This window comes from Vicugna pacos, chromosome 1, assembly GCF_048564905.1.
Source record: "Vicugna pacos chromosome 1, VicPac4, whole genome shotgun sequence".
Lineage (NCBI taxonomy): Eukaryota > Metazoa > Chordata > Mammalia > Artiodactyla > Camelidae > Vicugna > Vicugna pacos.
Genome location: NC_132987.1, coordinates 124,100,681 through 124,128,284, shown reverse-complemented (window position 1 = coordinate 124,128,284; position 27,604 = coordinate 124,100,681). Strand labels below are relative to the sequence as shown.

Sequence of the window (27,604 nt, the reverse complement as noted above, 5' to 3'; positions counted from 1 at the left end):
CGAAGTGAAAACTGGAGTGCAGGTCTGTGAATTCAGCACGCTCTCTGTTGAACAGAAATGGCATCACGAAACGAAGCACTGAAAGATCTATTTAGAAGCCGATAAACATAGGAGCCTGCAGGGTTGGATGGGAGTCAGGTTAGGGGACGGGCTGAGAGCATGGCCTCTCCAGGGTACTCTTTGACCTTTGACTTTTGAACCAGGTCAATATTTCACATATTTAAACCATTAAATTACGGAGAAAAAGTTCCTGATGTTGTAAACAAACTGAGAAAAAGTGGACCTAACTACATCTTATTAATAATATAATTCCACAAAGGAAAAAATCATTTCAAGTAATTTTAGAACACTAACTTTACCGCCTGTCCGTAGTGTGACACGGGACAGAAAGGACTAGAAGGACGCCTTAAACTTCAGTCAGAGCTTAGGGGGAAAACAGCTCGTAAAAGACGATTCTGGAAAACTGGGTATTTGAATAAGGCCTGGACTTTGGGTGATGTGTAGGGGCTGTTTTTAGCTTGGTGTTCTATTTTGAACTTGATTCAGTAATGGCATTATGCTTATGCAGAAAGCAACTCTTATCTTTTTAGAGATGGGCACTGAAGTATTTATGTGTGAAACGTTGTCACGTCTGTAACTCACTCCAAAATATTTCAACCGTAAAGTCACTAAAGCCAGCGTGGCAGATGGTAACGGTCACCCGGAGAGCGGTACGGGACGGCCACTGCACTGGCCTCTCCGCTCGTCCACGTTTGAAATGTTTCCTTAAGGAAAATCACGATGATGGTTTTGCTAACCAAAATTTTGGTAACGGAGACCTGACTGAAATAAAAAGATGATTGTTTGGGGTCTGTTAGGACTGCAGCCTGGGAAACAGATGCGGGAAGCACTTGGATCGTGTTGCCCTAAATTACAAACTGGAGAGGCTTCTAAGGGCCAAAACTGCAAGGTTCCGGCTGGTTCCAGGAGCTGCTCATCAGGGGTTACAGTCGGAGCTGGCAAGACGTGAGGGTGCTTGCTAAGCAGGCATGGTGGGGTCTGAATCAGGTGCACAGTCGGAAGGGGAGACCCTGAGACCACACGGTTGCAGCTGGCAGGTGCTGTTCTGAACACGGCCGGGGTGTCCTTGGACCTGGTGCAGTTCAGAGAAAGTTCAAGGGCTCAGTGGGGCAGGGACAGGCTGACATCAGATCCTCAAAGGTCTCCTGACTCCATTTTTGTTCATCTGAGCTGGGATCCCTCCCTCACAATGTCAACTTCTCATCAATTTAAAAAGGACAAGGAGGCTCCGCTTTGGACAAGGGACGGGGCGGGCGCAGCTGAGCGGGTCCTTGAGGCGGGAGGCGTGTGGTTTGCGGGACTGGTGTCGGGTGGTTGACAGACTCTTGACCCTTTATTTTGAGCATCGTTGCTTCTCCCAAAAAAGCATTTCCTCAAAAAACGAAAAAACTGTTATGAGGGCCTGTTCTCCTCAGGAGCTTTTCCTTTTTGCCAGCCGGGTGGGAGTTCACCTCCCACGGACTCCAGATGGTCTTCAGGAAGCAGCTGCTCTGGAAGCCACGTGAGGTGACTCCCGGACGGCCCCGCGCTCCTCTGGGCCGGAGAGGGTCCACCCTCGGGGTCCAGGCAGGGACAGGGGTTGTGGGTGGGGGTCAGGCTGGCCACCTGTGGTGCTAGCCCGGAGCCTGGCCGGGCGGTGGAGGGCTGCTGCTCGGCCGGGTCCACTTTGACACGCCTGTTACCCCCCTAGGGTTTCTCAGACGCAGACTGGAAGCCCCCCCGAGTCTCAACAGGCAACTGGCACCGTGTCTCTGAGGGAAACATAAACCGCGGCCCCTGCGCAGACGGGCCGTGGGCCCCGTGAGGCCCGTGTCAAGAAGGCGCTTACCCTGGACGTGGGAGACCCTGCGGCCTGGTGGGGCTCAGGGCCCCTCGCCGCCCGTCCTGGGGCTGGGAGCCCTGATGAGTATTTTGTGAAGAATCCAAAGTAGCTAGCAGCCACAGCCGTATGGTCCGTGGTCAGGATTTGGGAAGCAAACTCAAGTTATAAACATGCCAACTGATCATCCGGTGACCCGGGTGCTGTTTTGGCCCGTCTGGCAGACTCTCTCGGGCTCAGCTGGAAAAGAAAGCTCAGAGCGTCCGACCAGGGCCGCAAGGTGGAGGCTGAAAGAGGCACTGTGTTTCCGGGAGACGTGTGTGTCCCACAATGGCTGCAACAAATCCCTGCAGGCTTGGTGACCCTTGTGGTGACCCTGGCCCCCCAGATAACCCGGGATGACCCCCAGTCAGAGAGGATCCGAACAGCAAAGGGAGGTGGAGACCAGGGATGGAGGTGGGTCGGCCGCCAGCCCCAAAAACCCCGGCGGCCCTGCTCGGGGGCGAGGTGGCTGGGCTGCGCAGGAGGGGCAGCGGTCTCAGGGGCCTTGATGGAGACCTTCAGAAGGAGGATGGCCCCGTGTTTGACCCGGGATGGAGGGAGAGGGGCCCCCGCCTCCTGTCCCCACCGCGCAGTGGGCCTGATCCCAGGAGGGTGGGGAATCCCAGGAGGGGGTCTGTTAAACTATGGCCGGAGGTTACAAGCCCTGGGGGTGAGGTGTGACACAGGACGCAGTGTGTGCCGACGAGCACAGCCGCACAGCAGATCGCCACCAGCTCCACAGCTCCGACAGCACAGACGGGCCCTCTCTCGGTCCCACGGCCGGCGGTTCGGACGCAGCTCAGTGGGTCCTGCCCGGGGCCCAGAGGCTGGATGCCGGCTGTCCGCCCGTCTCATCCCAGGCTTGGGGCCTCTTCCAGGCTGCTAGCTGTTGATGGGTTTCGCAAGCTTGCTGCTGCGGGACTGGGGTCCCAGATTTGTAGCTGGCAGCCCCTCCACGGGCAGTCCATAGGAAGACCGAGCTGGAGGGATCTCAGGGGCGTCTTTCAGGTCTGACTCACCCTCGGGAATCTCAGAGTCCACCGATTTGGGGCCCCAGTGACCGTGCAGAACCCCAGGGCGACGTCCCATCCTGCTCACTTGGAGGGGAGGGGTTGGCGTGAATGAGTGCATACTGTGTTCTGCCCACCAGGGGGTGCTGTGGGCCCCTGGGGGGTTGGACCCTTGCTGGGTGAGGGGCTCACGGCCACAGGGAACAGGAGAGGAGGGTTCTCGAGCTGGGGCAGACGGGGAGCCGGTGGCAGAAACTCCGACTTCTCTTTCTCAAGGCAAAGCGTCTGTGCGTGTACAGTTCTAGAAAAAGAACTGTGACAAACACGCCCCCACGTAGTCCGCACGCTGTCAACACAGACAACACCTCCATTATCCGGAAAGTTCCCCGTGCCCTTCCCGCCCACAGGGGCGCCGGCTGCCTGCCGCGCCCCCACCTCGAGCTTCCGCAGACAGGTCCCCGCGTGCCCCCCTTCCGAGTCTGGCTTCTCGCACTCAGCACGACGCGTGGGAGGCGCGCCTGCTCCTTGGTGTTTCGAGTGGCGCTCGGGCGCGGGTGGACCTCTCCCTGATGTCCTGTCTCCTGGGGCGGGAGGACACGCTCTTTGGAGGCTGTGGTTGGACACAGGGGCTCAGGAGGGGAGTGGTGGGTTGTGTGGGAAACGCACGTGTGACTTCAGGGACCTGCAGGGGCCCTAAAGTGATCGTGCCATGCCACACGGCCACCAGCGCTGCACGGACTCCGAGCCTCACGCCCTCCTGAGGAGCCATCGGGCCTCAGCTGGAGGAGGGGGTCTCAGTCTCAGTGTCATCATCCCAGCAGCTGAAAGACAGAGGAGCCACTGAACTTAAAATCTTGCCTCGGGAAGGCATTGTCAGGGACCTGCAGTCGGGGACACCGGACTGGAGGACACTGGCCCGCAGGTCTCAACCGGCGAGCTGCAGCCTCCCGGGTGCCCTCAGAAATCACAGGTGAACAGTTGTTCCTTCCTGCATCTTCTCAGTGCAAAAAACCATAAACACCAGACACTGGCTATAGTGGTGAACATGAGGGTGGTTGATTTTCCCTTGAAAGACCAGGACCATCGGGGGTGAGGGGATGGGATGCCTCTGAAGGCAGAACACGCACCAGGACGCTGCATCCAGGGTCTGAGAGCGAGAGGACGACAAAGAAACAGAGTGCAAACCAAGGAGGGTGAAGCCACAGTCCTCCTCTGTCCACGCAGACGCAGCAGGGGCCTGAGTGGCGGGCGCCGACTTTGGGGAGCACCTCCGCCCCAGGCCCCAGCCGCATGTGCGAAGCAAAGGAGGCAGGGCTCTGACCAAACCTCTGGAGCCTCTGAGCCCCACACTTGGACGGATGTGGGGCTGGGTTGGGAGAAAGGTCCCAGAGATGGGCTGCACACGCCCTGTCTGTCCCACACTGGCCGATGGATCAGACTGGATGGGGGATGAGTGGGAGCCGGCAGGGGCCCTCAGAACACCCCTCGGGCCCCAAAGACCCCCCTCCTTTCCAGGACCACACTTCCCAGAGAAGAGGAAGGAATTGCGGCCAGAGGCTTTAGGAGTAGCAGGGCCAAGAGAGAGGCCAGGCACTGCCCCCGCAGCTCCTAGTCGGGGTGAATGGGGTGGGGGTGGCAGGCCCCCTGACAGTGCTCTGCACCCTCACCCACCCTGTGCCACGTAGTTCCAGCTGCACAGAGAGGGGGAGCCGGTGTCAGAGCCAAGAGGCCGCGGCTGCTCCTGGCCCAGAAAGGAGAGGGGGGTCCCAGCCCACTTACAGTAATGGGGTAACTGGCTTTGACTTGTTTGCCGGACTTCACACAATGGTTCTAAACGCTGCTTTCACAAACTTGGAAAGGATGCAGACCTGGTGGGGCCTGAGGTTTCCCTCATAGCTTCGTATTTTTAAAAGCCGAGTTCCGTGGACTGAAGCAGGACCCTGTCTGTATCCTGTGGATGTCAGGAGGCGGGAGGGGGTGGTGGTGCGGGGAGAAGGACAGCCAGGAGCTGGATCCCAGGACCCCAGCTGATCCCAGCGAGAGAGATTCAGGGATTAAAGGTAGCAACTCTTCTTAAAGGGGAAACCTCTGATTTCTCACTTTCTTTCAGGGAGAGATCCCTGGGGCGACCACCCTCAGGCGCGGTGAGGAGGCCTGCCGGCCGGGAGCACCCGCAGGCCCACACTGCAGCCCCCGACCGGGTGCAGACCTGGGCAACCAGGAAGGAGCCCGAGTGCGGGGAGGAGGGGCGTCCTGCAGAGACTCGCAGGCCCGGCGCCCCCTCCTCCCCCAAGCTGCCCTCTCCTGCCGGTCCTGTGCTTCCCTGCCATGGACCGTCCAGGGCCCTCGAGCTGCCTTGGCCCAGATATAGGTGTGTGGCGCCTGTCCTGTGAGGGGACCGGGCCCACAGCCTCTCGGACGGTGCTTCCATGTTCCGAGCCCAGTTTGCAGTTGAGGACACCGAGGTGGAGGGGCAGGTGACTGGGTCAAGGTCGCACTGGCGGGTGGTCAGGCAGAGCAGGTGACCCGCAGGCTGGCTCCTGGTGACAGTGGAGCAGTGGACGCTTGCACACAGCGGCTATGGGGTTCCGTGGAGGCCGAGTGTGACGTCCGCCAGGGAAGACCCCGGGAGATCTGTGCCTGACCCCCAGTTCTACATGGGGTGTTGCTCTCCTCAGGGTCAGAGAGGATCCGGGCGCCATGCTGCCCCCACCGCCGGCCACTTGGCTCTCACAGCCATGTTTTGTGGGGCATCAAGTGGCCCCACCCAAGGGACACCTGCCAGGCTCCCTCTCGGCTAGAATCTCTTCTCCTGGCTCCTTAAACGGGCAGTGGGTGTCCTGCCTGCACACCGGCCTCTTCATCGGCAGCCCAAGTGCAGCCCAGCCCTCCCTGCCTCCCCTGCCCCACCCCACCCTCCTGAGACGGGGACTCACAGTCTCACTGCCCTGAACTGAGTCTCCCATGGGGCCCCCAGATCCCGACCCCCTCCAGAAGTCAGAATGCGGGCCCTTTTGGTGGTTAATGAGGATTTACCTTGTTGGATCTGGCCGGCTCGCCCCCCTGTCCCCCCCATGACCAAACCTGCTTCTGATTCTTGCAGCCCAGGGTGTCAGAGCCCCTCCCAGAACCTCTGCAGGAACAGACAGGGTCTTTACTTTCCGACTTTTCCCCAGACCCAGAGGAGGGGTGTCATGGGTGGGGTCTGGCCAAGGCAGGCCCCTGGGGTGGCCCTAACCACCTCGGAGCTCTCCCTCGGGTGCGAACACGCTGGGGCTTTTAACCCCTGGGAGAGACAGCCACAGGGAGGACAGTGAAAACCTTTATTTGGAAAAGTCGCCGACATGGACACAGTTGAGAAAAAAACAGGAAAGAGTAAAAGTACAATTAACGCGTTAAGAGGGTCCTCAGCGAGACGCAGAGCCGGGCGCCCCTTGAGGAGGGAGAGCTTTGTCCTGTTTTCGACAAAACGCATCACTCTGGCTGGAGGCGGCCTCTGCGCCCTGGGCGGCGGGGTAGCACCTTTGCTCTGGGCTTTGTGAGGGCACGGGCGGGGGTCGCAGTGTCTGTGGGCCAACGTCCTGCCGCCCTGGCTCTCGGCCCAAGGCTGCCGGAACCAAGGCACCAAGGCGGGCATGAGTGACCGGACCCCGCGAGCGGGCATGCTCGTCTCCGCACACACGCGGGCTCGCTGCTGGACTGACTGGTGCAAGTGGAGAGCTTAGCGAAGGATTCTGCAGGGTCAGCGGGAAAGCAGCCCAGGGGGAGGGGATGGAGGTGGGGACAGCTGAGCCCAGAAAGGAAAGAGAACCAGGGTTCAGGTTCTGACCAGGGATTAGGGGACGCTGACAGCCAGGGGCGAGGCGGACGGTGCCGGTGCGCAGCGAGCGGGAGGGGCCGGCAGAAGCCAGGGCGGGTGGGGGAGGCGCAAAGCATAGAGCAGCTTTTCAAGCTTTTCTTTTTTAAAAAACTTAGCTAATTGGATGGGTCAGGAAAATTCAGGTCACATTTTCACTTTCTGTTTCAGGGGCGGGGAGGCTGCTAGCCCAGCGCCACCTTCCTGGACACCGTCTGGTAGAAGACGCCCCGCAGCAGGGCCTGGTAGCTGGGCACGCGAAACAGGTGGCGCTCGCCGAAGGCCACGTCGTACTCGGCCGTCTTGCCGGTGACCAGGACGCGGATGTGGGGCTCATTCACCTGGCGGCCCACCACCACCACGAAGATCTCGATGCCCGCCCGCTGGGCCTCCTGCACGGCCTTCTCGATGGCAGCCGCTGTGGCGCCCTGCGAGTTGCCGTCTGAGAAGAGCAGCAGCTTCTTCTTGGCGCTGGGGGAGGAGGCCTCACGGTAGAAGCGGGTCACGTAGCCGAGGGCGTCGGTGACGTCAGTGGCGTCATTGAAGAAGTCCATGGCATCCACGGCGCCGGCCAGCACGGTGTAGTTCTGCAGGAACTGCAGCGCCGCGCGCTCCGGCCGCTGCTGCCCGGTGCCGCTGTACTGCACCACCGCCACGCGCACGTCCTGGTCCGGGTCCGTCCGGCCCGCTGTCAGGAAGCGCTCGGCCAGCCGCTTGGTGAAGCGCTTGGTGGTATCGAAGTTATGGCTGCCCACGCTGGCCGAGCCATCCAGCAGGATGGTGATGTCGGCCGGGGAGGTGAACGTGACTACGGGGGGCGGATGGGGGATCGTGAGCACACACATGTCCTCGGGGGCCCGGCCCCACCCGCCCTTCTGGCCTCCGGACCCTCCTCACCCCGGGCCCGCCACGAGCAGCCTACCCATCCCCCGGTACTCACTTGGGCAGGTGTAATCTGGGCATTTCTTGTCTGTAAAAGAGAAAACCCCACAGCCTGAGCCCAGCCGTCGCAGGAACTGCTGTTCTACCCGGAAGCCCCAGCGGAAGGACACCGGGCTTCTCTGTGGGAGGCTCCGGTGGTGGTGCTCCTGAACGGCCAGCCCCACACGTCTCCTCCTCCCACCAGGAGGGCTGTCCCTTATGCAGGAATGAGTGTGGAGGGGTGGAAGGGTCCCCAGGCACCTGCCCAGTGAGGGGCGGGCCAGAGCTTTGGCCCCTCCCAAGAACGAGGAAGCCAAGGCTCAGAGAGGAGGAAGGACGGTCTGCAGCTCAGACTCCGTGCCACACTGTCCCTGGCGATGCTGACCATGGCCACGCACACACAGACCCTGGCACAGCCCACACCCTGGGGAGCACCGTGTGGACGCCAGGCCACCACATCCTTGAGCACGAGATGAAGCGGCTGGTGGGGGAGGCAGACACACTGCTGGCTGTTGTGGGGGGTCTGGCTCAGAGGCCAGAGGTCATGTGGGCCGAGCGAAGACCTGAGTCTTGGCCGGGGGGCCCTCGAGCTGCCCACCTATGCAGATCTGGGTGGTGATGTTCTTCAGGAAGTTGTCGTCCAGCAGCTCCGCATAGTTCTCCTTGACCAGCGAGATGCCCGGCCGTCCCTGGGACACCAGGCCTTGGCAGGAAATGACATTCAGCTGGTCAGAGCCAGCTGCCAAGCCAAACAGGTCCTTGATGCCCACGGAGACCACCTGCGGAGAGGTGCGGCGTTGGTGTGGCCCCACGTGGGGACGGCTCCCCCTGTGTCCAGGCATGGAGGCAGCCCCACCTGAATGTCAGGGCCGCAGAGCACACTGAGGGGGGTCGTGTCCCTCTGGGTGTCCGAGCGGCCGTCGGTGATGACCAGGGCGATCCGGTTGTTCTGGGTGGGTGGCAGCAGCCGGCTCCGGGTGTACTGCAGGGCCTCGCCCGTGAACGTGCCCCCGCCCATCCACTGCAGCTGCTTGATGGCTCTGTGGGGCCACAGCTGTCAGGGCCGGGGCCGGGGCCGGGACAAGGCCAGGGCTGGGGCCAGGGCCGGGGTCAGAATGGGGCCAAGCGGCCACACTCACTCCTTGAGGTCCTGGGCATTCTTGATGTTGGGGTCCCTCAGGTCCACGTGCTCCTGCATCTGGTTGTGGCTGTACTGCACCACGCCTGCGTGGGACTGCCCGGGCTCAAACTGCACAGGAACAGCAGCTGAGATCAGGAGTGTCCCCCCAGGGGCTCCCGAGTGCCTGGGCCCCTCCCTGGGTCGCCCCCCCCCCACTGCCTCAGGCTGGACCAGCCCCCAGGCCCCCAGGTGACTCATGACCTGGTGGGTTGGAGGCCTGGCTTTCATGAAGCAAAGTGTTGTGTCTCCCACGGCCCCCAGCACTCTGGTGTCAGGACAGACCCCGGCCGCCCCAGGAACCACCGGCCCCGAGCAAGGCCCAGGGCAGCCTCCTCACCTTGACCAGCTCGTCCCGGCTCAGCCGGTCAATAACCTTGACGATGAAGTCCTTGGCGATCTCAAAGTTCTGCAGGCCGATGCTCTCAGAGCTGTCCAGCACGAAGAGGATGTCGATGGGCCCGCACTTGCACTCTGGGGACGGTGGGGCAGTCAGCCCCGGGCCTCTCCCAGGGCCCCTCCAGCAGGGCAGCCCCGAGGTGGGGAGGCTGGAGGGCCCAGGGCCCTGGGGGAAGCTCCTGTCCCCCCTCCCTGGTGTGAGTGACTGGGGAGAGGACAGGCCAGACCAGCCCCCTGGCCATGAGAGCGGAGACAAGGGGCCTGACTCCCCACCCACAGTGGGGGCTGCTCAAAAGCTCCAGGCACAAGACCCGGAATGGGACACAGAGCGACACTCACCACAGCAAGCTGGGGAAGAGGAGAAAGGCAATTACCAGGCGGTCAGGCTGCACCCTCCGGCTCCCCGCCATCCCCGCCCCGGACTTCCTCACGGCGGGGCGCACGCCCAGCCTCCTGCTGGCCCCCCCCAGCCAGCGCCGGTGGCAGGACCGCCGTTCTTCTAATTAGGACAGTTACACGAAGGTGGAAATACTCACAGCACATTTTCATGATGATGTCCAAAATCTCGCATTCCTGGGAGGGGGAGAGACACTTGCATGAAGCTGAACTGGTCACGCCACCAGGGCTGCCCTGGGCTCTGGGGGTGAGGCCAGCCCTCGGGGTCCCCATCCCCTGGGACCACACCAGTGGAGAGGGGGTCTCATTTCCCAGGGTGGGCCCTGCTCTGCCACCTGAGGCAGTCCCTGACCTTGACATGTGGCCACCACGTGCCCTCCACATAGCCATCACAGAACCATCACATGCCCCCCACGTGATCATCACGTGTCCTCCTATGTGGCCATCATGTGCCCCCGTGGCCATCACGTGCTACTGCCGCGGCGCCCCACCCCCACAGGATCCCTGGCCAGAGCGGTTGGCTCCCACGGACGTTCACAGACACCCACTTACATCCGGCCCCGGAGGTCCTGTGTGCCCTGCGGGTCCCTGTCAAAGAAAGGACAGGAGGAGGTTTATGAGGGCCGATCCTGTGGCTCTCCTTGATTCCCGAGCTGCGGGTCTGATGGGAGCCCCCAGGCCGACCCCACCTCCGTTTATGGCCCCTGAACACGAGGTGCAGCTGACTGCACGTTAGCACCTAGAGGAGCTGCTGCTAATGTGCTCAGCGACGACCGTCCAACGCGCCTTTTCTGGCGGTCAGTGGGCACGCTGGCCGGGCCCTGTCTGCGGCTCACCCACAGTCACCGCCGGGGAGTCACCACACTGATGGTCTAACGGTGCCACCTCTATGGGCAGGGTGTCCAGCCTCACCCAGGCACCCTCCCCGGGCTCTGCTGCACACATCACATCTCTTCTCTGCCCCCTGCTCGGCCCCCAACTCCCTGAAACTGCACGTTCCCCCAATCCTATCTGCCAAAGCCCCAGCCTCCCTAGCCCTTCCCCCGAGCCTCGCTCCCAAATTCCCGCCCACCCCAGCCGTCTGCAGACTCAGAGTCAGGCCGCTGCCCCACAGCCACGCCGACTCACCTGGGGGCCTTCGGGGCCTCGGTACCCCTTCGCTCCTTTGGCACCTCGAGGAGAAATGTCATTGTTCTGGAAGGACACAGCATGGTGTCACCAGGCACCACCACGTATGGCCAGACCACATGCTGTCTGTCCCCTGATGTGCCGCCCACCCACAGAGCCACCTCCCTCCCCATGCTCCGCTTACCCACAAAGCCACCTCCCTCCCCATGCTCCACCCACACACAGAGCCACCTCCCTCCATGGCCCTCGAGGCCAAGGCTGACTCAGGATTTCACAGCCTGCGGGCGGGCTCTGCACTCACGTCCTCTCCGGGGTCCCCAGCTTCTCCCTCATCCCCCTTGAGGCCGGGGTAGCCTTTAGTGCCCTGCAGGTGACAGGGGAGCAGACGGTTAGCGGGACCCCGTCCCAGGGTCTGGGGTGGCACTGCGGCCCCGGGCTCCTGGGGAGGGCCAGCCTCTGGGGGCACTGGAGCCCCCACCACACCTCTGCGGCTTGGGCCGACATCTTCTGGCTGCGGGGCAGCTCTCGCCCACCCCAGGCATCCTGGCTAACAGGCTCCTTTGTAAATTTTACTGATTCAAATTCTCTACGATGGTACAGTTTACATGATTGTGTTTCCTTCTTAAGAAGCAGAATTTTTAAAAGGAGAGAGAGAAACAGGAAGGAGACACTGTCTGCCTTTCTCCCACCCCTGGTACATGTTTCCTGGGGAGACTCTGAGGCCGAGAGCAGGACAGAGGACACCTGAGCCTGAGGGGAGATGGGGTGGAGTCTCTGGGAGCCTCTTTGCCCCCAGGCACTCTGGGGGGCGTGTCAGTTACCAGGGGCACCCCAGGGCCACGTGAGGCATGCAGAGACGGAGACGTGTGTGTCTGCACCTGTGTGTGCGTCTGCACATGTGAGTGCACACGTGTGCGTGCGTGCCCTGTGCACCCTCAGTAGCTGACGCGGGGCGTGTACTCACATTTGTCCCGGGAGGGCCCCTGCTGCCCGGATAGCCCTGCAGGGAAGGCGGGACAGTCATACCAGCCCCGTCGCAGGCGGGGGCACCCCCGAGGGACAGTCCCACCATCGGTGCCACGTGTGCCCGACTGGCCTGGGGGTGGTGGGGCATGATGGGGGTCACTCACCGGGAAGCCGGGGAAGCCCTCGGTGCCGTTTCCGGGGGGGCCGTCTTCACCCTGGGAGAGCAGATGGCAGCCGGTCACTGTGGGAGTCGCCCAGCTGGGACGCTCCAGACTCGGGGCCCCGGCAGCCCCACCAGGGCTGTGCCCTGTATCACTCACCCTTTCGCCCATCAGCCCTGGGTCTCCGGGGGGGCCTGCAGGCCCGGGGACTCCTCTGAGGCCCTGAGAAGGAGAAAATGAAGCGGACGCCAGGCGGTGAGCCGCACAGGCTTGGGGCACCGGGCGTCCGGGAGGAGGTGGGAGGGCAGATGGCACAGCACAGCAGCGATCAGAGGAGGGGCTTGAACCGATGACACTGCGGGCCGCGCACCCTTAGGACCTGAGAGGCCGCACCTGCCTGGTGGGCCCCCGGGGGGACCCAGGGTAGCCGGACCGGGACAGAGACCCAGGGCTCAGCGCGGGGAGTTCAGACCCAAGCCCGACCAGAGCAGGTGGAGGGAGAGGCGGGCACGACACGGCATGGCCGCGCCAGCGCCTCGGTGACGTCTCGACATGTTGTTGACGTTTTTGCTCATTGTGGAAAGAAACCTGAAAACTTTGCCAAGTCAAATCTGTAGGGCATGATACGCAACGAGAGAGAAGAAACTGGGAAGAAATGAGCCGAAGCGCTCGCGTTGCTGGTCTCGGGGCGGTGGGCTCGGGTCTCTCTCTCTTACACTTTTGTGCACTTGCCAAATTTCCTGAAAGTCACCTAAATCATGAATGAGGTGAAGTGAAGCGTGATGCTGAGACGTGTGAGGAGCCCAGCCCGGGGGCTCTCCTAGGGAAGTGCTGGCAGGGCCTGGGGCCTGGGGCTGGGCCGGGCCCCTCCTGGGGGGGGTCGGGAGCGCCACTCACCTCGGGCCCTGGGGGCCCCTCGTCCCCTCGGTACCCTTTCGGTCCAGCGGGGCCAGCCTCGCCCTGCGGAGAGACGGACACACCCGTTGGGCCCTCTGTGCCCCGCAGCAGCCCTCCTGATCCCAGAGCCACCCTCGCCGGCCTTCCTGTCTGGACCCAGGGTCTCGGTCCCCTGAGCCTCTGAGACGTCCCTAGCCAGGCCAGGGGAGGGATGGCAAGCACCTGTCACTGTCGGGGCTGCCGGCCCGCCTGGCCCCTCTGGGCGCCCCCCACCCTGGACCCAGAGGCCTGTCCGCGGGGCCCTGTGGACAGGCGGTGCTTCCTGGCGGGGCCTTTCCTGCGGCCTCCCCACAAACGTGTACCGCTCCCTGTCGTCCAGCCAAGGGGGCTGCTGCGGCACTGCTGCCCCACCACAGCCAGGCCGGAGTCTAGGCACGCCTCGGACAGCGCCAGCGTCACACTCTGCCCGCCGGCCGCTGGCACCAGCAGCCCCTGCCACCGCAGGGACGCAGGCCCACGGGGTAAGCCTGGGGCCCTAAGACCTGCCTCAGGACAGGAAAAGGGGTGCGGGAGGGATGATGGGCTTGTCTGGGGGCACTGGGGCCCTCAGGGTCTCGGGAGGACCCACCACGGTGGGGGGCAGGGACAGGAGAGGCCTGGCAGGTGGGGCGTGCGACAGGACATCTGGGGAAGCACGTTTTCCAGAACGGGCCACGTGGACTCCAGGGCAGAGCCAACCACCTGCCAGGTCTGCAGTCGGTGGGGGAGTGGGGCCCACGACCGGGTCGAGAGGGCAGGGCGGAGCCCAGAAGCTGGAGCCCCCGAGGCCAGGGAGTCGACGTCCCGGCGACCAAGTGCCATCTCAGCCACAAGTCAGGAGGGGACCATCTGCGGCTGGTCACAGGCTGGGGGACACGGGGCCTCCCCCCAGGGGAGGCGGCTGCCCAGCCGTGCCCAGTGTCCCTGTGGCCTGGGCTGGGGCTTCCCTCTCTCCCCACAGTCTACACTGACTATTATTCATTGCTCTGAAAACTGGAAACAAACCCAGGAGGTGCTGCCGGAACCCAGTGTTTTATTCCATTAGAGTTGGGGCCGCAGGGAAGGACCAGTCCGGCTCTAACCCTGTCCCCAGCACTGGCAGGAGCCGTGACGCGCTCCTCGGGCCCATCTAGGAGGAGGAGGGGGAGGACCCGCCCGCCCTGCCAGGAAGGGCGGCCCCGGAAGCGCCCTGGCAGCAGGGCCAGCCCGGCCCAAGGCCACAACAGCGCGGTCGTCAGCACTGGTGGAAACAGGAAAGTAAGGGCTTGCAACAGTGATCCCAGGGGACAGAGGAGAGGGGGTTAAATATGGAAGTGCATTTTAATCCCAGGAAGGGCTGCAGTCCCACGCTGGGACAATGGGTGGCCACTCACTGAAACAGGCCAGCCGGGGCAGGCCTACGCTCCATACTCCAGACACATCAGTGACATAAGCCAGAAGCACACGAAGTGGGTGAGCGCATTCGTACATCCTTGTGAACGAGCAGGACACTCCCCTCATCCACAAGGCACCACAGACAAGACGGGACGCAGATGACACACGACAGAGTGTCTGCCCCACGGCTGGAGCCCCATGCACATCAACGTGGGAAACACAGGCTCTGGTGGGACACGGACGGCGACGTGAACAGCCAGGCGGAGGGGCCACGCCGGCCCTTCCCACAAGTGGTCAAACAGAGAGAGGAGCAAAGACGCACGCCTGGAGTCTGATCGCAGCTCCTGTTGGCAAAGGTGTGGGTGCCGCCTCTGTGTGACAGCCTGGGGGGACGCACGTGGGGCCAGGCATGTAGGCAGTAGAACGGTCGGGCAAATGTCAACCTGCGCACACACACCACTGGGGTCAAGAAATTTTGCTACTAAGAATTTGTGTTCTGGATGTGGCCTTGGAAGTACTTCAGGATGGACAGATGGCCAGAAGGGCGGATGGACAGAAGGGTAGACACATATGTACACTGAGGATGGACAGATGGGCACCAGCTGACAGTAGATGACAGATGAGTGGTGGGTGGGCACAGGTGACTGGCTGGGTGGATGGACAGACAGAGGAGTGAATGGATGGGTGACACGTAGATGACGGCATGTAGGTGGGTGACAGAGGGCTGGATGGTTACAGCTGGATGGATGAATGGACAGATGAACTGACAGAAAGGCCGATGGTTGCTGATATTTTTCTGTAAAGCAAAATACTGGAGACAATCTCCCTTCACGTGAAGGGGGCCTAGGTGGGCACCTCAGTACGCTCACCCAGTGGAACGTCTTGGAACTGAAGAAGCGTGGGCGGGGGCTGGCCTGGCCAGGCCCCCAAGGTTAATCAGGGGGACAGAGCGTCACCAACGATGCTGTTGGTGGACGGCGCCCCTCCTACCTGGCCCCTCACACACACCGTGCTCTTTCTAGAAGGGTTCTAGAAGAAACCAAACATTAGAGAAAACTGAAAATGGACGCCTGTGTTGTGGGGGGACAGGAGAATTCTGCTGGTCTTCCTCCTGCTGGAGGTACTGGTTTTAACCATTTCTCTCTCAGGAAACCAAACCCGGAGGGGCAGCTGTCCCCACGGGAGCTGTGGTCCGGGGGCCCGAGGACCTTCCAGCCGTAGTCTGCATGAGAGGCGGCATCCGCCTCACTGCTGAGACGGAGGCCCAGCAGCCCCGGGCCCGGGACGCGCCCCCTGTCCGCACACGGCCACAGGCCCCAGGGACGGCGGGGCCTCGGGCAGGTGGCGCCCGGAGAATCCAACCTGGGATCACGTGCCAGGAAGTTCTCCACGGAGCTGGCCCTTAGTTGTGTCATGAGAAGGTCCACGCCCACCCCGTTACACCGCGCCGGGAAGGCCCCAAGTGCATGGCCGCTGCTTCGCAGGAGAACTGACAGCTCTGCCCTGCTGTGGCGGCAGCTCCTTTCCTACTCTGTGAGTTCCTTTTTAGTTAGAACTCCAGTTCCAAATTTTCCTTCATAAAAAAAGCTGCCAAAGGCATGAAGCCATGATCCACGTCCCAGCTGAGCCCGAGGCCCCCCGGGGTCATCCCATCTCACAGCCCCTGCTTGGAGCTCCCGGACCCCCACGCACCGCTGTCCCCTCCTCCTGCCCCCTGGGAAGTCCCCAGGCCTGGCCCAAGGCCACTCCCCATGGTCTGCCTGGACCCTCCCCACACGGTCAAGCAGCACACCTCACCCCCAGCACACGGTACGGGCCCCACCCAGCGAACCCCATCATAGGACCAGTGGGTGTGCAGGTGGGGACCCAGTGGGGCTGGCTTAGTGATGGGACCATCCAAGGGAAGGGGGTCCCTGGACAGGTGCAGGGAGGAGAGAGGGGTCCGCATTCACCTCCCACCCAGCCCCTGCCCCCGTCGCGCCCCCATCGTGTGTTCTCCTGCATGGGGGTGGTCCCTGAAGGAAGGAGGAGAGGATGAAGCCCCCAGTCCTGGTGACACAACACCTGATCTGTTGCAGGGACGGAGGCTGGGGGGAGTCCAGCATCCTTGCTGGCTCCCCCATCCCAGCACAGCCAGGGCAAGGACCCCCACCCGCGGGAAGAGGAGCCGGAGGCCAGAGCAGAACAAGATCTTGAGGCCCCACCGCAGGCCTGGGCTGCGCCCAGAATTGCGGGGCCCTCAGTGGCCCGTGGACAGGGCAGCCCTCCCCCCACAGGGGGCGGTGGGCGGGGTCAGGGGGCCTCTCAGTTCATGGCGTCCTCACCATGAACATGGCTCAGTTTGCTGCGTGTCCACTTTTGTATCCTCTGTCCCCACCCCTCCACCTCGGATGGCCATCGGCCCCCTGGAAGGCAGTACCGGGCGGTGCTCCCACCCCCAGTGCTCCCCCAGGGTCGGCCAGAGCTCCAGCGGGCCTTGCAGATCTCTGCCAGGACGCGCTGGCCACCAGAGCCCCAGCCTGGCCGAGACCACCCACCAGCGTGGCCGTGGTCACTTCAGCAGCCCCAGTGGCCACACTCACACTCGGCCCTTTGGCCTGTTCTGCCCGGCGCTGACTCCCGGCCACCCTGCCTCACCTCCCCGTGCACCTGTCCCTGCGCCCACCATCCCCTCGTGACACCCAGGCCAGGCCTCTGGAGATGGCTGAGAGCACCGTGCTCCCTGGGGAGGGAGGTCTCCCCCTTCTGTCCCCTTGACGCTCACAGCTCCCTGGGGGTCCCCTGACTCCTCCGCCCACCCAGCCCACTGCCTCCTCAGGCCTCCACCCTCCGGTCTCCCCGCACAGCCTCCCGAAGGTCACATCCAGGAATTCTGGAACATTCCATGCACTGACACTCCCAAATCAACCTCTAGCCGGGATCTCATACCTGAGCTCAAAACACTGAATGAGGGTCTCCCCCGGCCAGCTTGGTGTCTTCTGGGGGTTCCCATGCCCTGTCTCCAATGTGGGGTGCCTCTGTCTGGGCTCAGTCCTCCGACACCTGCCCTGCCAGGCCAGGGGGTCCCCAGGGGCCCCTGCCGCTGACAGCCCTGCCCCATCTGCCCCCAAGCCTCAAGGGCTCACCCCCACTGCCCTCCTCCCACACCAGACACTCCAGGGCACCCCCTCCCCACTCTGAGGGCCACCTGGGGGTCTGCTCACTCAGCACTGCATCCTTGCCGGTGCCACCACCCCCAGACAAAGGGGTCCCCCTGCAAGCACTGGGCCCACTTCCCCAGTCTGCACCTGCCACTTGCCTCTCCCCTCCACAGCTGTCCCCCGAGACACCAAGGTCTCCAGGTTACACCCGCCGCAGGAAGTGCACCAGGTCAGAGGCGGAGAAAGGTCTCCTCCCAAATTCGCAAGCTGATCTGTGCCAGCAGAACCGCTTCTCACAGGGACACCCCTCCCTGCCCCCGACAGCTGGGCTTCCTACCGGGTCTCCTGGAACGCCAACGGGGCCTTCTCGACCCTGGTCACCTTGGGGTCCGGCTTCGCCCTAGGGAGGAAAAGCCACTGGGTGGAGGCGGGGAGGCGGCTGCCCTGGGCGGCCATCGGGCAAAGCCTGGGGCCCAGCAGCTCCCCCAGAGCCAGGAAGGACCACCACCCACTGTGGGCTGGCCTCGCCCTTCGTCCTCACACATGCCCACGTGTTTTCCACATACACAGCCGTGTGTGTCTGTCTAGTGACGTGTGTTTCCAAGAGTCCACCACGAGGGGCCAGCAGCCCTGCTCTGCCTGCTCCCCAGCGAGGCTCACCGATGGGCCTCGGGCCCAGGGCTAGGGGGCTGGCCGGACGCTTCCTGGAGGCTCCCCCAGGGCCTCCCGTCCTGTTTCTCAACCCGAGGGGCAGGCCTTGGAAGTGGTGTCAGAGCTACGTTGTCCTTGTCCTGATGTTCCCCCCAGCCCCTGTGCGGGGTCTGCGGGGCTCTGGGAAAGCCGAGGAGTGGGGAGGGGTCAGAGAGACGAGTCTCTCTCCCACTGACCTTGGCCTCTCCCCATCAGATGCCCCGGACTCGTGTTTGGAGGAGGACATGCCCCTGGCTGACCGAGCGTCACCACAAGACGGACAGCATGGCCTGGAGGGTGTCCTGCTCTGGGACGAGGAGCGGCAGGTGGAGGGCCGGCCGCACCTGCAGTCTGGACGTCAGGCCTCTCCCCCTCACTCCCGCTCCATCCAGCCAGTCTGTGTCTGTGTCCACACGTTAGGTCCCGCCACACTTTCCCCCTGACCCGCGGGGCAGGGAAAGCCCAGTGTGGCCCCGGGCAGTGAGGCTGGGCCCAGCCGTCGAGGTGAGGGGTCAGCAGCCACTGGGCCACCCAACGTCCCCACTCTTGAAGTTTTAACAGAAAGACCACCCCCAGGAAGGACGCAGGCTCTGTCTGCAAAACGTGGAGGGAGCTCCTAGGGGGATGTGCAGATTGAAGAACCCTGATGTGCAGTGGAGTCAGGCAGACTGAAAACATGCTAAGCGATGCCGCTGGTGAAAAGGCACAGAGGCGGACACAGCGCCCACAGCACGAGGGTGGTCACGCCGCCGCCGCCGCTGCCACGCAGAGGGCACGCTCACACAGGGGCCGCGCCCGCAGACCAGCGTCGCCATGTGACTCTTCAGGTGGCTGTGCCCTGGTGTGTGCTGGGCCTCGAGGTGGCTGGGGCCACGTAGCTCAGAGGCCTGGGCAGGGGCCGAGGGAGGGGCTGCTGCATTTCCCGTACAAGTGGGGGGTGGGGGGTGGTGGGGGCTATTTTTGGAAAAATAGAGGTTGGGGTTGTGGGTTGCCCAAATCCAGGGGCCAGAGGGGCTTGGTGGTGTGTGTCCTGTGATGGCATGACCTCGGCCTGGGGATGGGGTCCCGGCTCTGGAAACAGTGACTCACCGGGTCTCCTCTCGGGCCTCGCGTGCCTGGGGTCCCCCGTGGTCCCCTTTCCCCCGGGCCGCCCTGTGCGGAGGGAAGTGGAGAGGTGAGGCTGCGGCCCAGACGATGCAGTGTGGGACACTCTCCATCTCACACCAGGTCCTTCCAGAGACCGGGGTCCCACAGCTCTGACAGGACGACAGGGCTGGACACCCCGGCCACTCCAGCCTCTAACTGGTGAGGCCCAGAGCCCAGGACCCCCAACTCACCCTCTCTCCAGGGGGGCCATCTGGTCCCGGGTTTCCCTGGGGTTGAGGGAGGAACACAAGCATTAGTTTGGGACGGGAGCGCTGCTGTAGTCCCAGGAGCCAGGAGCAGGAGGCCACACGGGGGTCCTACCTCGTCGCCGGCTTCGCCTTTCTCTCCCGGCGGGCCAGGCTCTCCGGGCTCACCCTGGAGGAGAAGGGTGCAGACTGTCCGGCCCTGGGCAGGCTGCCCCTCCCAGGGCCCGGGCCCGCCCCCCTGTGTCCGGGGCTGAGTGCACGCTCACCTCATCTCCGGGGGGGCCTGTGCTCCCCGGCCTCCCTGGGTCCCCATCTGCTCCAGGCTCCCCCTGGAAAGATCAGAGGGTCAGCTTCGGGAGGCCACACCTGCCCGCCCTGGGGGATGCGACCCCACACTGGCCCTCCTCACTCAGACTGCAGGCCGCTGCCCCTGCCTCAGACTTCGAGGACCCTCCCCAACCATCCATGTCTCTGCCCAAAACCCCCGATCACAGCCCAGCCCTGGTGAGTGATGGCCTAGTGTCCCCAGCCTGGTGCCTGGCCCCTGTGGACCTGGGCCCATGGGAAAACCCATTGCGGGCACGGTAAGACACGTGGGGCAGAGTCCATGTTAAACGTCCGTCTTCTCTCGCATTTCCTGTTACAGAAAACCCCGGAAAATGCCAGCAAGGTCTGACTCTGACTCAGATACGAGGTCCTCATGCCCACCTCCCTGCCCACCTGCGGGGTCAGCACCAGCCTGCTTACTCATGGGTTCAGACTTCACGCTAGCAGGTAGGCTCTGGCATGGAAGGCAGGCTGCGTGGACAGTCCTGAGCCAACCTGAGAGGCCGAGGGCAGCCTCCGTCTGCCGCGGGCGGGTGAGCGCCGCAGGTGCGATGGGACCAGCACCCTCCTTGGCAAGGTCCCCACCCTAGCCCTGCCTGCCTGCCCGTGGGCCTGGCCCTCACACCACGCGCCCAGAACTTGCTTCCGGGGGAACTTCTGCTCAGCGCTCGGTAGGTGGTAAAGCCCCCGCCTGCCCCACCCTCCCCGTGCTGGAGTCGCTGACCTTCGCTCCTTTCAGACCGAATGCACCCGCATCGCCCTTGGGCCCCGGGGGTCCTTGGATGCCCTGGTGAGAGGACACAGGGAGGGGTCGGTCCGGAGGCTGGAGCCGCAGCACTGGGCCGCGCACCGAGTGAGAAGCCGGGGCGGCCGGTCTGCGTGCAGCTCGGCCACGGGACTTCTTGGTGTGCCAGGAGGAGGGTTGGGCTGTTTTCACTCCTGAGAATTCAGTCTTAACATGTGGGTGAGAGAAAGTAACTTACGTCGAATCCGGGCGAGCCCTTGCAGCCTGGCAGGCCGGGGTACCCCATCTCCCCCTACAAGGAGGAAGGCGGGTCGGGGTCAGACCTTCCAGCTCTGGCTCGCTGGTCCCCTTCCCGAGAAAGCCCTGCCCAGGGGAAGAAGTTCTGAGCTTGGTCGGGGGGCTTGAGGGCCACTGGGACCGGGGGCTCGTCAGGAAGGCCTCCTGCCTTTCATGCTCCCTCAGCACTGCCCGCACACGAGACCCCTACCCTCCCACCTCCTCCGGGGCAGCCAGCTTTGCCCACCAACCCTTCCCTGAACCGTGTGCCCCACCACCAGCCCGCCGTGCGCTAAGGGTGACCTTCATGCCATCCACGCCATCGATGCCGCGCTTCCCCTTCTCGCCCTGCAAAGTGCCAAAGCCAGAGGTTAGACGGCACCCCCATGGGCAGTGTCCCCACCAGCCTTGCCCCCACTGGCCACACTCACCTTGTAGCCCTTGGGTCCCCTGGAGCCCTGCGGAGACAGGAAGGGAGGGTGAGGGGCCTGGCCTCCTCATCAAGGGCGAGTTCCCCAAGGAGGGCCCCCCACCAGCTTGCCGTGGCCCAGCCACGCCGGGAACAGCAGCACCGTCCCTGTTCGGGGTAGGGGCCGCTCGATGCCCTGAGGGACACGTCCCAAAGTGGTGTCTCACTCACCTTCTCCCCTCGGCTCCCCTTTTCTCCCTAAACGGCAAACAGAGGAGAGAACAGGTCTGTTAGGGGGTCCCAGGCCCGAGGCCCCAGTGCCCTGGTCACACCACAGTGGAGGAGGGGGAGACACACCTTCATGCCCTGGTAGCCAACGGGTCCGAGGTCCCCAGGCCTTCCCTGCAACAGAGGAGGGGCGCGTTAGACAGCCTGGGTCAGGGCGGCTCCTACCCAGCCCCTTTGCCCCCCACCGTGCTCAGGCCTGGTCAGCTGGAGAGACCAGACCGGCTGACCACCGACCTGTGTCTGGGAGAAAGAGAGAGAGAGGGCCCTGCTGTGACGGCCCCACCCCTCCTGGGGACTCCCCAGCAGGACTCCGGGGGTGGGTTCCAGGCCCCCCAGGGGGAGAGGGGTGGTGTGCGAGAAGACTGGCGGTGGCTGAAGCAGAGGACTGGGGCTTGGCTGGCTGACCGTCACAACCTGTCCTCAGAGCAGGTGGGCCTTGGGGGGGCCCGAGGGGGGTCTTCCTGGGTGGGATGTGTCCTGTGCCCTCTGGTCCTCGCCACCCTAGGGGGCTGTGTCCTCTGAGGGTCAGGCCACTTGCGACGGTGCTCAGAAACCAGCCCTCCTTCTGGACGGTTCTGCAGCTGGGTTCCCCAGCCTCGGGCTTCTCAGCGCCCCCTCCCCTCCCGTGTCAGGCGCTCGGCACTCACGGGTTCTCCGGCTTCTCCTTTCTCTCCTGGGAGACCCGGCTTCCCGCGCTCTCCCTGCGACACAGAGCAGATAAGTTCAGAGGACAAGTCCCATTTATTTCTAAAAGCCAGTGAAAGGCACCCCCTACTTGCTCATAAAAACGGTTTGAAAAGATATTCCATCCGGTCTTCAGTTCGTGTGGTTTTCAGACACCTTTCCTGTCACCCATCCTGGGGTCGGCGTGGCCAGGTCCACGTGTCCCCTTCCACACACCCCGCCGGACCTGGGGCTGTGGGCGCCGGCCAGACTGCCCCCCAGCGGGGCTGGCCCCTGAATCTCTTTTCTCTGCCCATTCCTGCTGCCGCCTTGGGCTCCAGGGGAGGCGCAGGCAGGTGGGCTGGACGGGGCACAGAAGCCCCCCAGGGGCGGGGCTGGTACTCAGTCCCATGGTTGGTGGCCACGTGGCTCCAGAGCCCCTGGACCTGACACTTTTTAGGAGAAGCCAGAAATCTGACTTGCACGAGCAAGCTCCCTGGCTGTGTGTGTTGGTAACTAAGCCTGATCTCCAGAATCTCCGCCGTTCACGCTGTCTCACAGGAGGGCCACCTCCAGCGGCGAAGCTTAGGGGACACTCACTCCAGAAAGGCCAGTCCCTCCAACACAGAGAGGAGGCCGGTGCAGCGGATCCTGCCCCACGCCAGCCCAAGGCCCCCACATGGGCCGTGGGGTTACCGCACCGAGACTCTCCCCCGAGCTCAGTGCAGGCGGGTGGGTGGGTGCGGTGGGCGTTCAGGACGGCTGCCCGGGGTCCAGCCATGTCTCTGAGACCCGGCGCCAGGCTGCGGGGACGTTTCTCCCAGGCTCCCCCTACCTCCCAGAGGTAAGTGTGGGTGTGGGGCGGCCACGGCCACTCACCTCGTACCCGGAGTCGCCTCGCGGTCCAGGAGGTCCCCTGGCGGGCTGCAAGACACAAGAGAACAGTCAGTGCGAGACAGCGTCCACGCGGCCTGGGGCAGGTGGGGAGCCACACTCACCTGGCACTCGAAGGAGCAGCACTGTGGAGAAGGGACAGAGGGACACGTCAGAAAGCCCAGCATGGCCCCACGGCCTCCCGCGTTCAGCCTGCTCGGCGGAGGAACGGGCACCAGAGACCCCTCGGGCGGGGGGGAGGGGGAAGGGCACCAGAGACCCCTTGGGCGGGGGGTGGGAGGGGGATTCTCACCACTTGCTCCACATTATTTTTCTGAAAATTGAAAGGGAATAGTCGGTTTAACTTCAAGTCCCAGGCACAGGAGTTCCCGCGTCCTGGACCCGGCGGGGCGGGCAGGGCGGGCGGGGCAGGCAGGCCGCGCTCACAATCATGTCCGTGATGGTGTCGATGGTCTGGCTGATGACTTCCTCTGCGTCGCGGCTCTGCCCCCAGTCAGCCGCCGTGAAGTTGCGCCGGTACGTGTGGTCCGTGGCGATGATGCTCAGGCGTGGCTCCTGGTGCGGATGCGACCAGAACGAGGGCGGTCAGCGATGGTGGGAGCCAGGCCCCACCTTGTCTCTGCTCCCCGCCCCCCGCCCCCCGGGAGCCCCTCCCTCTCTCCACTGCAGGCCACGTGGGGCCTACCAGGTGGTCAGGCGTGATGGCCACGGAGAAGACTTTGATGCCCAGGTGCCTGGCCTCATTCACGGCGTCCTCCAGGCCCCCACACGGCTCCTTGTAGCCCTCCAGGGGGTGCCCGTCGGTCACCACGATCAGGTACTTGTTCTCCTTCAGGTGGGAGCCCCTGCACAGGTGGGGCAGGTGAGACCACCCAGCCTGGGCCCCTCAGGCCGCTGTTGACCCAACAGCTCAGGGCCGCTTGGAACCACAGAGCTAAGACCCCGAGACTGGCAGTGATGGGCAGGGGCTGGAAACCCCGAGGGAGACGCCGACCCAGGGTTTTTCTCAAAGCGGCGCTTCCTATTTCTCTGTGTGGACCTGGCTGTAGAGTGGGTCATAGAGACAGCTACTAAAGCAGAAAATAACACCTCGTGGGCTCACTGCCTTCAGTGGTTGAGGGGACAGCGGACAGTTTGAGAGAGGGTCAGAGAGTGACCTTGGCAGCCCTGGGCGGTGGTCACCAGCACGACCCCCTTGGCCACTTGGACTGTCCCTGGGGCTTTCGGGCGCTGGAGCCTGGCTTGGCAGCGAGTGGCCCTGGGGCCTGGCAGGTTTGGCTGTCCAGGAGGTCGGGAAGGTGGAGCAGCCTCCGAGGGACTGGGCCTAGCCACCCCCTCGGCCGGAGCCACGGGCGGGGACGGAGGCAAGGCACAGGCGGCAGCAGGGAGCAGGGTGGGCGGCGGGGCGGGTGGCGGGGCGCTCACCCCACCAGCAGCTCCTCCAGCCCCTTCTTGATGGCGCAGTCCGTGTAGGTGCCCTTGCCGAAGTACTTGACGGCATCCACGCTGCTCTTGAGCTCGTCGCGGCCGCTGGGCATGCGCGTGAGCCCGCGGATGATCTCCACCTCGTCGCTGTAGTGCAGCGCGCCCGCATTCCACACCAGGTTGCGGTCACAGCGGTAGTACCTGCGAGCGCGGCGGGTGAGCAGGGCCTCCCCCGCCCCAGGCCACCTCCCCTCCTGCCAGCCGGCCGCCCGAGGGCACGGGTGGAGACCCGCCCCGGGCTGGGCATCCCGCTCGGCCCTGAGACGCTGGGTCCTGGCTCCCGGGGCCACACACAGAGGGGCCGCAGGTGGTCAGAAGGGCCAGGCCCTGGCCAGCCAGTGACCACCACGTCCCCTGGTCCTCAGGATCTCAGACGAGGCGTGTGTGTGCTGAGACCCTGCTCCAGGGCCACGGGGGTCGGGGACAGACCCTGCATGGACAGCAGTGGGGCTGGTGACAGGGGGCAGGAGGACTCCTGCTGGCGGGGGCCCCTGGATCTGAGCAGCCTCCTCTCTCTGCCCCGTGCACCTGGGCCGAGGGGCTCGGGGGGTGGCCAGGGCCCGCCAGCCCAACAGCAGGGGTGTCTGAGTTCCCTGCGTGGAGCCAACGGCATGAGCAGCCAGAGGAGCCCATCCAGCTCACAGGTGGGGAGGCTGAGGCACGGGGCCAGAGCCCAGGGGACGCCGGGCCGCACTGCCGCCCCAGCATTCCCTCCTCGAGGTGCGTCCTCCCCCCCTCAGGCCCTCCCTGCTTGGCCTCATGGCCCCGGGCATCTTGGGAGGTTAGGGTTTCAGGCCTTACAGTGCCCTGCTCTGAGCAGACCCCGCCCTCTGTCCCTGTGGCCCTTTCCAGTGGGTGGGAGTCTCAGGGCCTGGGTCTGCAGTCAGTGGGTCAGTAGGTCAGCAGGGACAGGGTGGGACACCGGGTGGGCCCTGCACAGGGGAGGGAACAGGGGAGGAGCCTGGCTCTGACACAAGCCCCTCCCCCACAGCCCTGACCCCCTTCCACAGTCGTGACCTGTCCTCGGCCACACCAGCTGCCTGGGACATCCCCACCACGAACGAGTGAGTGAGTGGATGGAGAGTGTCACCTCCAAACCCAGAAGCAGGCTGGCAGCCCTTCTGACCAGGACACCAGACACAGGGGACACTGGGCCTTGAGTCTAGCAAGTAGACGCTGACATTCCAGGTAGGCAGCAGTCCACGTCCAGGCAGTTGGTGGGGATGCCCTCTCCAGGCACTGGGCAGAGCCTTAGGGCCCCAGCCAGCTCCCCAAACTCACTCGCTGTGCGAGTGGGCAGCTGGGGGGCTGGGAGCCCCTGGGGCAGCGCTGTCCCCTCAGACCTCCCGGCTGTCCGGCCTGCACCATCTCAAATCCAGCCTCCTTCTGGCCCATCTGAACCACACAGACTTGAGGCAGGGGGGACTTGGGTGGCCAGGCCAACGCCGCCTGTCCCAGGTGGGGACATCAAGGCCCAGCTCTGCCTCTGGGCCATGGCAGGGGTGACACCAGACCAGCCACCCCTGGGCCCAGCAGCCCCCCACAGAGAGGCTCAGAGAAAGGCAGGGGGAGGCCGAGGTCCTACCTGTCATTCAGATTGTCGATGAAGCGCTTGGTGAAGGCCTTGACTTTGTCCACCAGGGCCCCATAGGGCTTCAGCCTCAAGGCCACGCTCTCGGACGTGTCCAGCACGAAGAACAGGTCCACGGGGCAGTCTGAGCGGGGACGGGAGGAGGGGACCTACAGCTCACGCCCTGCACTCACCTGCCCCTGGTGAGCCCCCCTCCAGCCATCTCCTGGCAAGTGAGCCATGGCCTGGCCACCCCCCGCACGGAGCACACAGCACACAAACGAGGCGACAGTCTGAGAATCCTGCCAGCTTGGGTCAGAGCCCCATCCCTCCCGGGGGGCAGGGAGCCCACTCGGCCACCTCATTTCCAGGTTGAATTTAAAACTACAGGGGCACGACCTTCAGAAGAACTGGGCAGGAAGCAAAAGGAACTGACTGAGGCAGAGATCGGGCAGCACCCGCCCGCGGGGAGTGCTGGAGGCTGAGGTCGGATGAGGTTCACCCCCTCATCCTCCCTCCTGACTCCCCAGCCTCACGTCCCTCATCCCTCGGCCTCGGCCTCGGGGCAGCCAGAACCCAGGGCCCTCGCTGGGGGTGCCCCCGGAGCTGGGCCCCCACCTCAGCTCTCACGCTGGGGAAGGGGCCAAGGTCCCACCGTCCATCGTGCCTGGATGCCTCTGGCCTGGGCCTGCCTCGCCCGGCAGAGCCCGCACGTCCGCTCACCTTGGAAGGCGATGGCCCTGGCGGCCGCCGGGTCGTCCTGTGCGGTGGCCCAGGAGGCCTGCAGCAGCAGCGGGAGCAGAGCTCGGAGCAGCCTCATGTCTCCGGCCTGCGTGTCACCGTGGAGCAGGGGCAGGGCAGGGTGGGCTGGCAGTGACTGGTGACCAGAGGGAGAAGTCCTCTCTGCTCTCCGGCGCCTCCGGAGTTTCAGCCCAGGAGGGGAGGGGCGGGCGAGGAGGAGGAGCTGGGTGGGCCCTGGAGAGGGCGGGGGTCTCTCCCGCCTGGGTGAGTCACTCAGCCTCGGGAGCCACTCCGAGCCCAGGACGCCGCTCGGCTAACGGACTGACTTCCCGGGCTCGTGGGGGCTTCTGCTTGCTCGCAGTTCTCGGGCTGGCTGAGTTTCAGACGTCCGGGGGAGGACGTGCGGCCCACGAGGGCTTTCTCCGAGGCACTGCGTGGTTGTTTCTAACCTTCGTGGGGAATCCATCCCTGTCCCCGCACCAGCCAGGTTCTACCAGTCGTTTCAGATCCGTCGCTCTGTCTAACTTCCGCGTTTTCATGTAACTCTCTCTTCATAGTTGGGTCAAATACGTTTTTATGAAGATGTTTCATTTTTTACTGTGGGAAAACAAAGTCAGCAGACAACTGCACGTACCTTTGTTTGTGCAAATACAGAGAGACAGACAGACAGACAGAGACACAGAGACGAGGGGAGGCCCAGGTTCTGAGGACCCCAGACCGGGGCCCCGGGTGGGGGTGGGCTCGGAATGGGGACTCCCGGCCCCAGGGAAGGTTCTAGA

General features: G+C 64.0%; 1 protein-coding gene across 1 annotated transcript; it reads right to left on the bottom strand.

Moving 5' to 3' along the window:
- Positions 1–6,240: 6,240 nt before the first annotated feature.
- On the bottom strand, positions 6,241–27,030 carry COL6A1 (collagen type VI alpha 1 chain). Its single transcript, XM_031679457.2, has 35 exons — positions 26,808–27,030; positions 26,100–26,229; positions 24,455–24,655; positions 23,715–23,874; positions 23,456–23,584; positions 23,322–23,342; positions 23,134–23,154; positions 23,015–23,059; positions 22,120–22,173; positions 21,542–21,586; positions 21,416–21,442; positions 21,207–21,233; positions 21,079–21,123; positions 20,738–20,791; positions 20,479–20,541; positions 19,694–19,756; positions 19,543–19,596; positions 19,413–19,448; positions 19,165–19,227; positions 17,723–17,785; positions 12,833–12,895; positions 12,095–12,157; positions 11,939–11,989; positions 11,773–11,808; positions 11,110–11,172; positions 10,809–10,874; positions 10,233–10,268; positions 9,821–9,857; positions 9,624–9,632; positions 9,226–9,359; positions 8,848–8,957; positions 8,565–8,748; positions 8,307–8,487; positions 7,728–7,757; positions 6,241–7,595 (listed from the first exon to the last, which is right to left on the bottom strand). The coding sequence occupies exons 1-35, from the start codon at positions 26,902–26,904 to the stop codon at positions 6,973–6,975; spliced, it is 3,084 nt and encodes a 1,027-aa protein (XP_031535317.1). The 5' UTR covers positions 26,905–27,030; the 3' UTR covers positions 6,241–6,972.
- Positions 27,031–27,604: the final 574 nt, after the last annotated feature.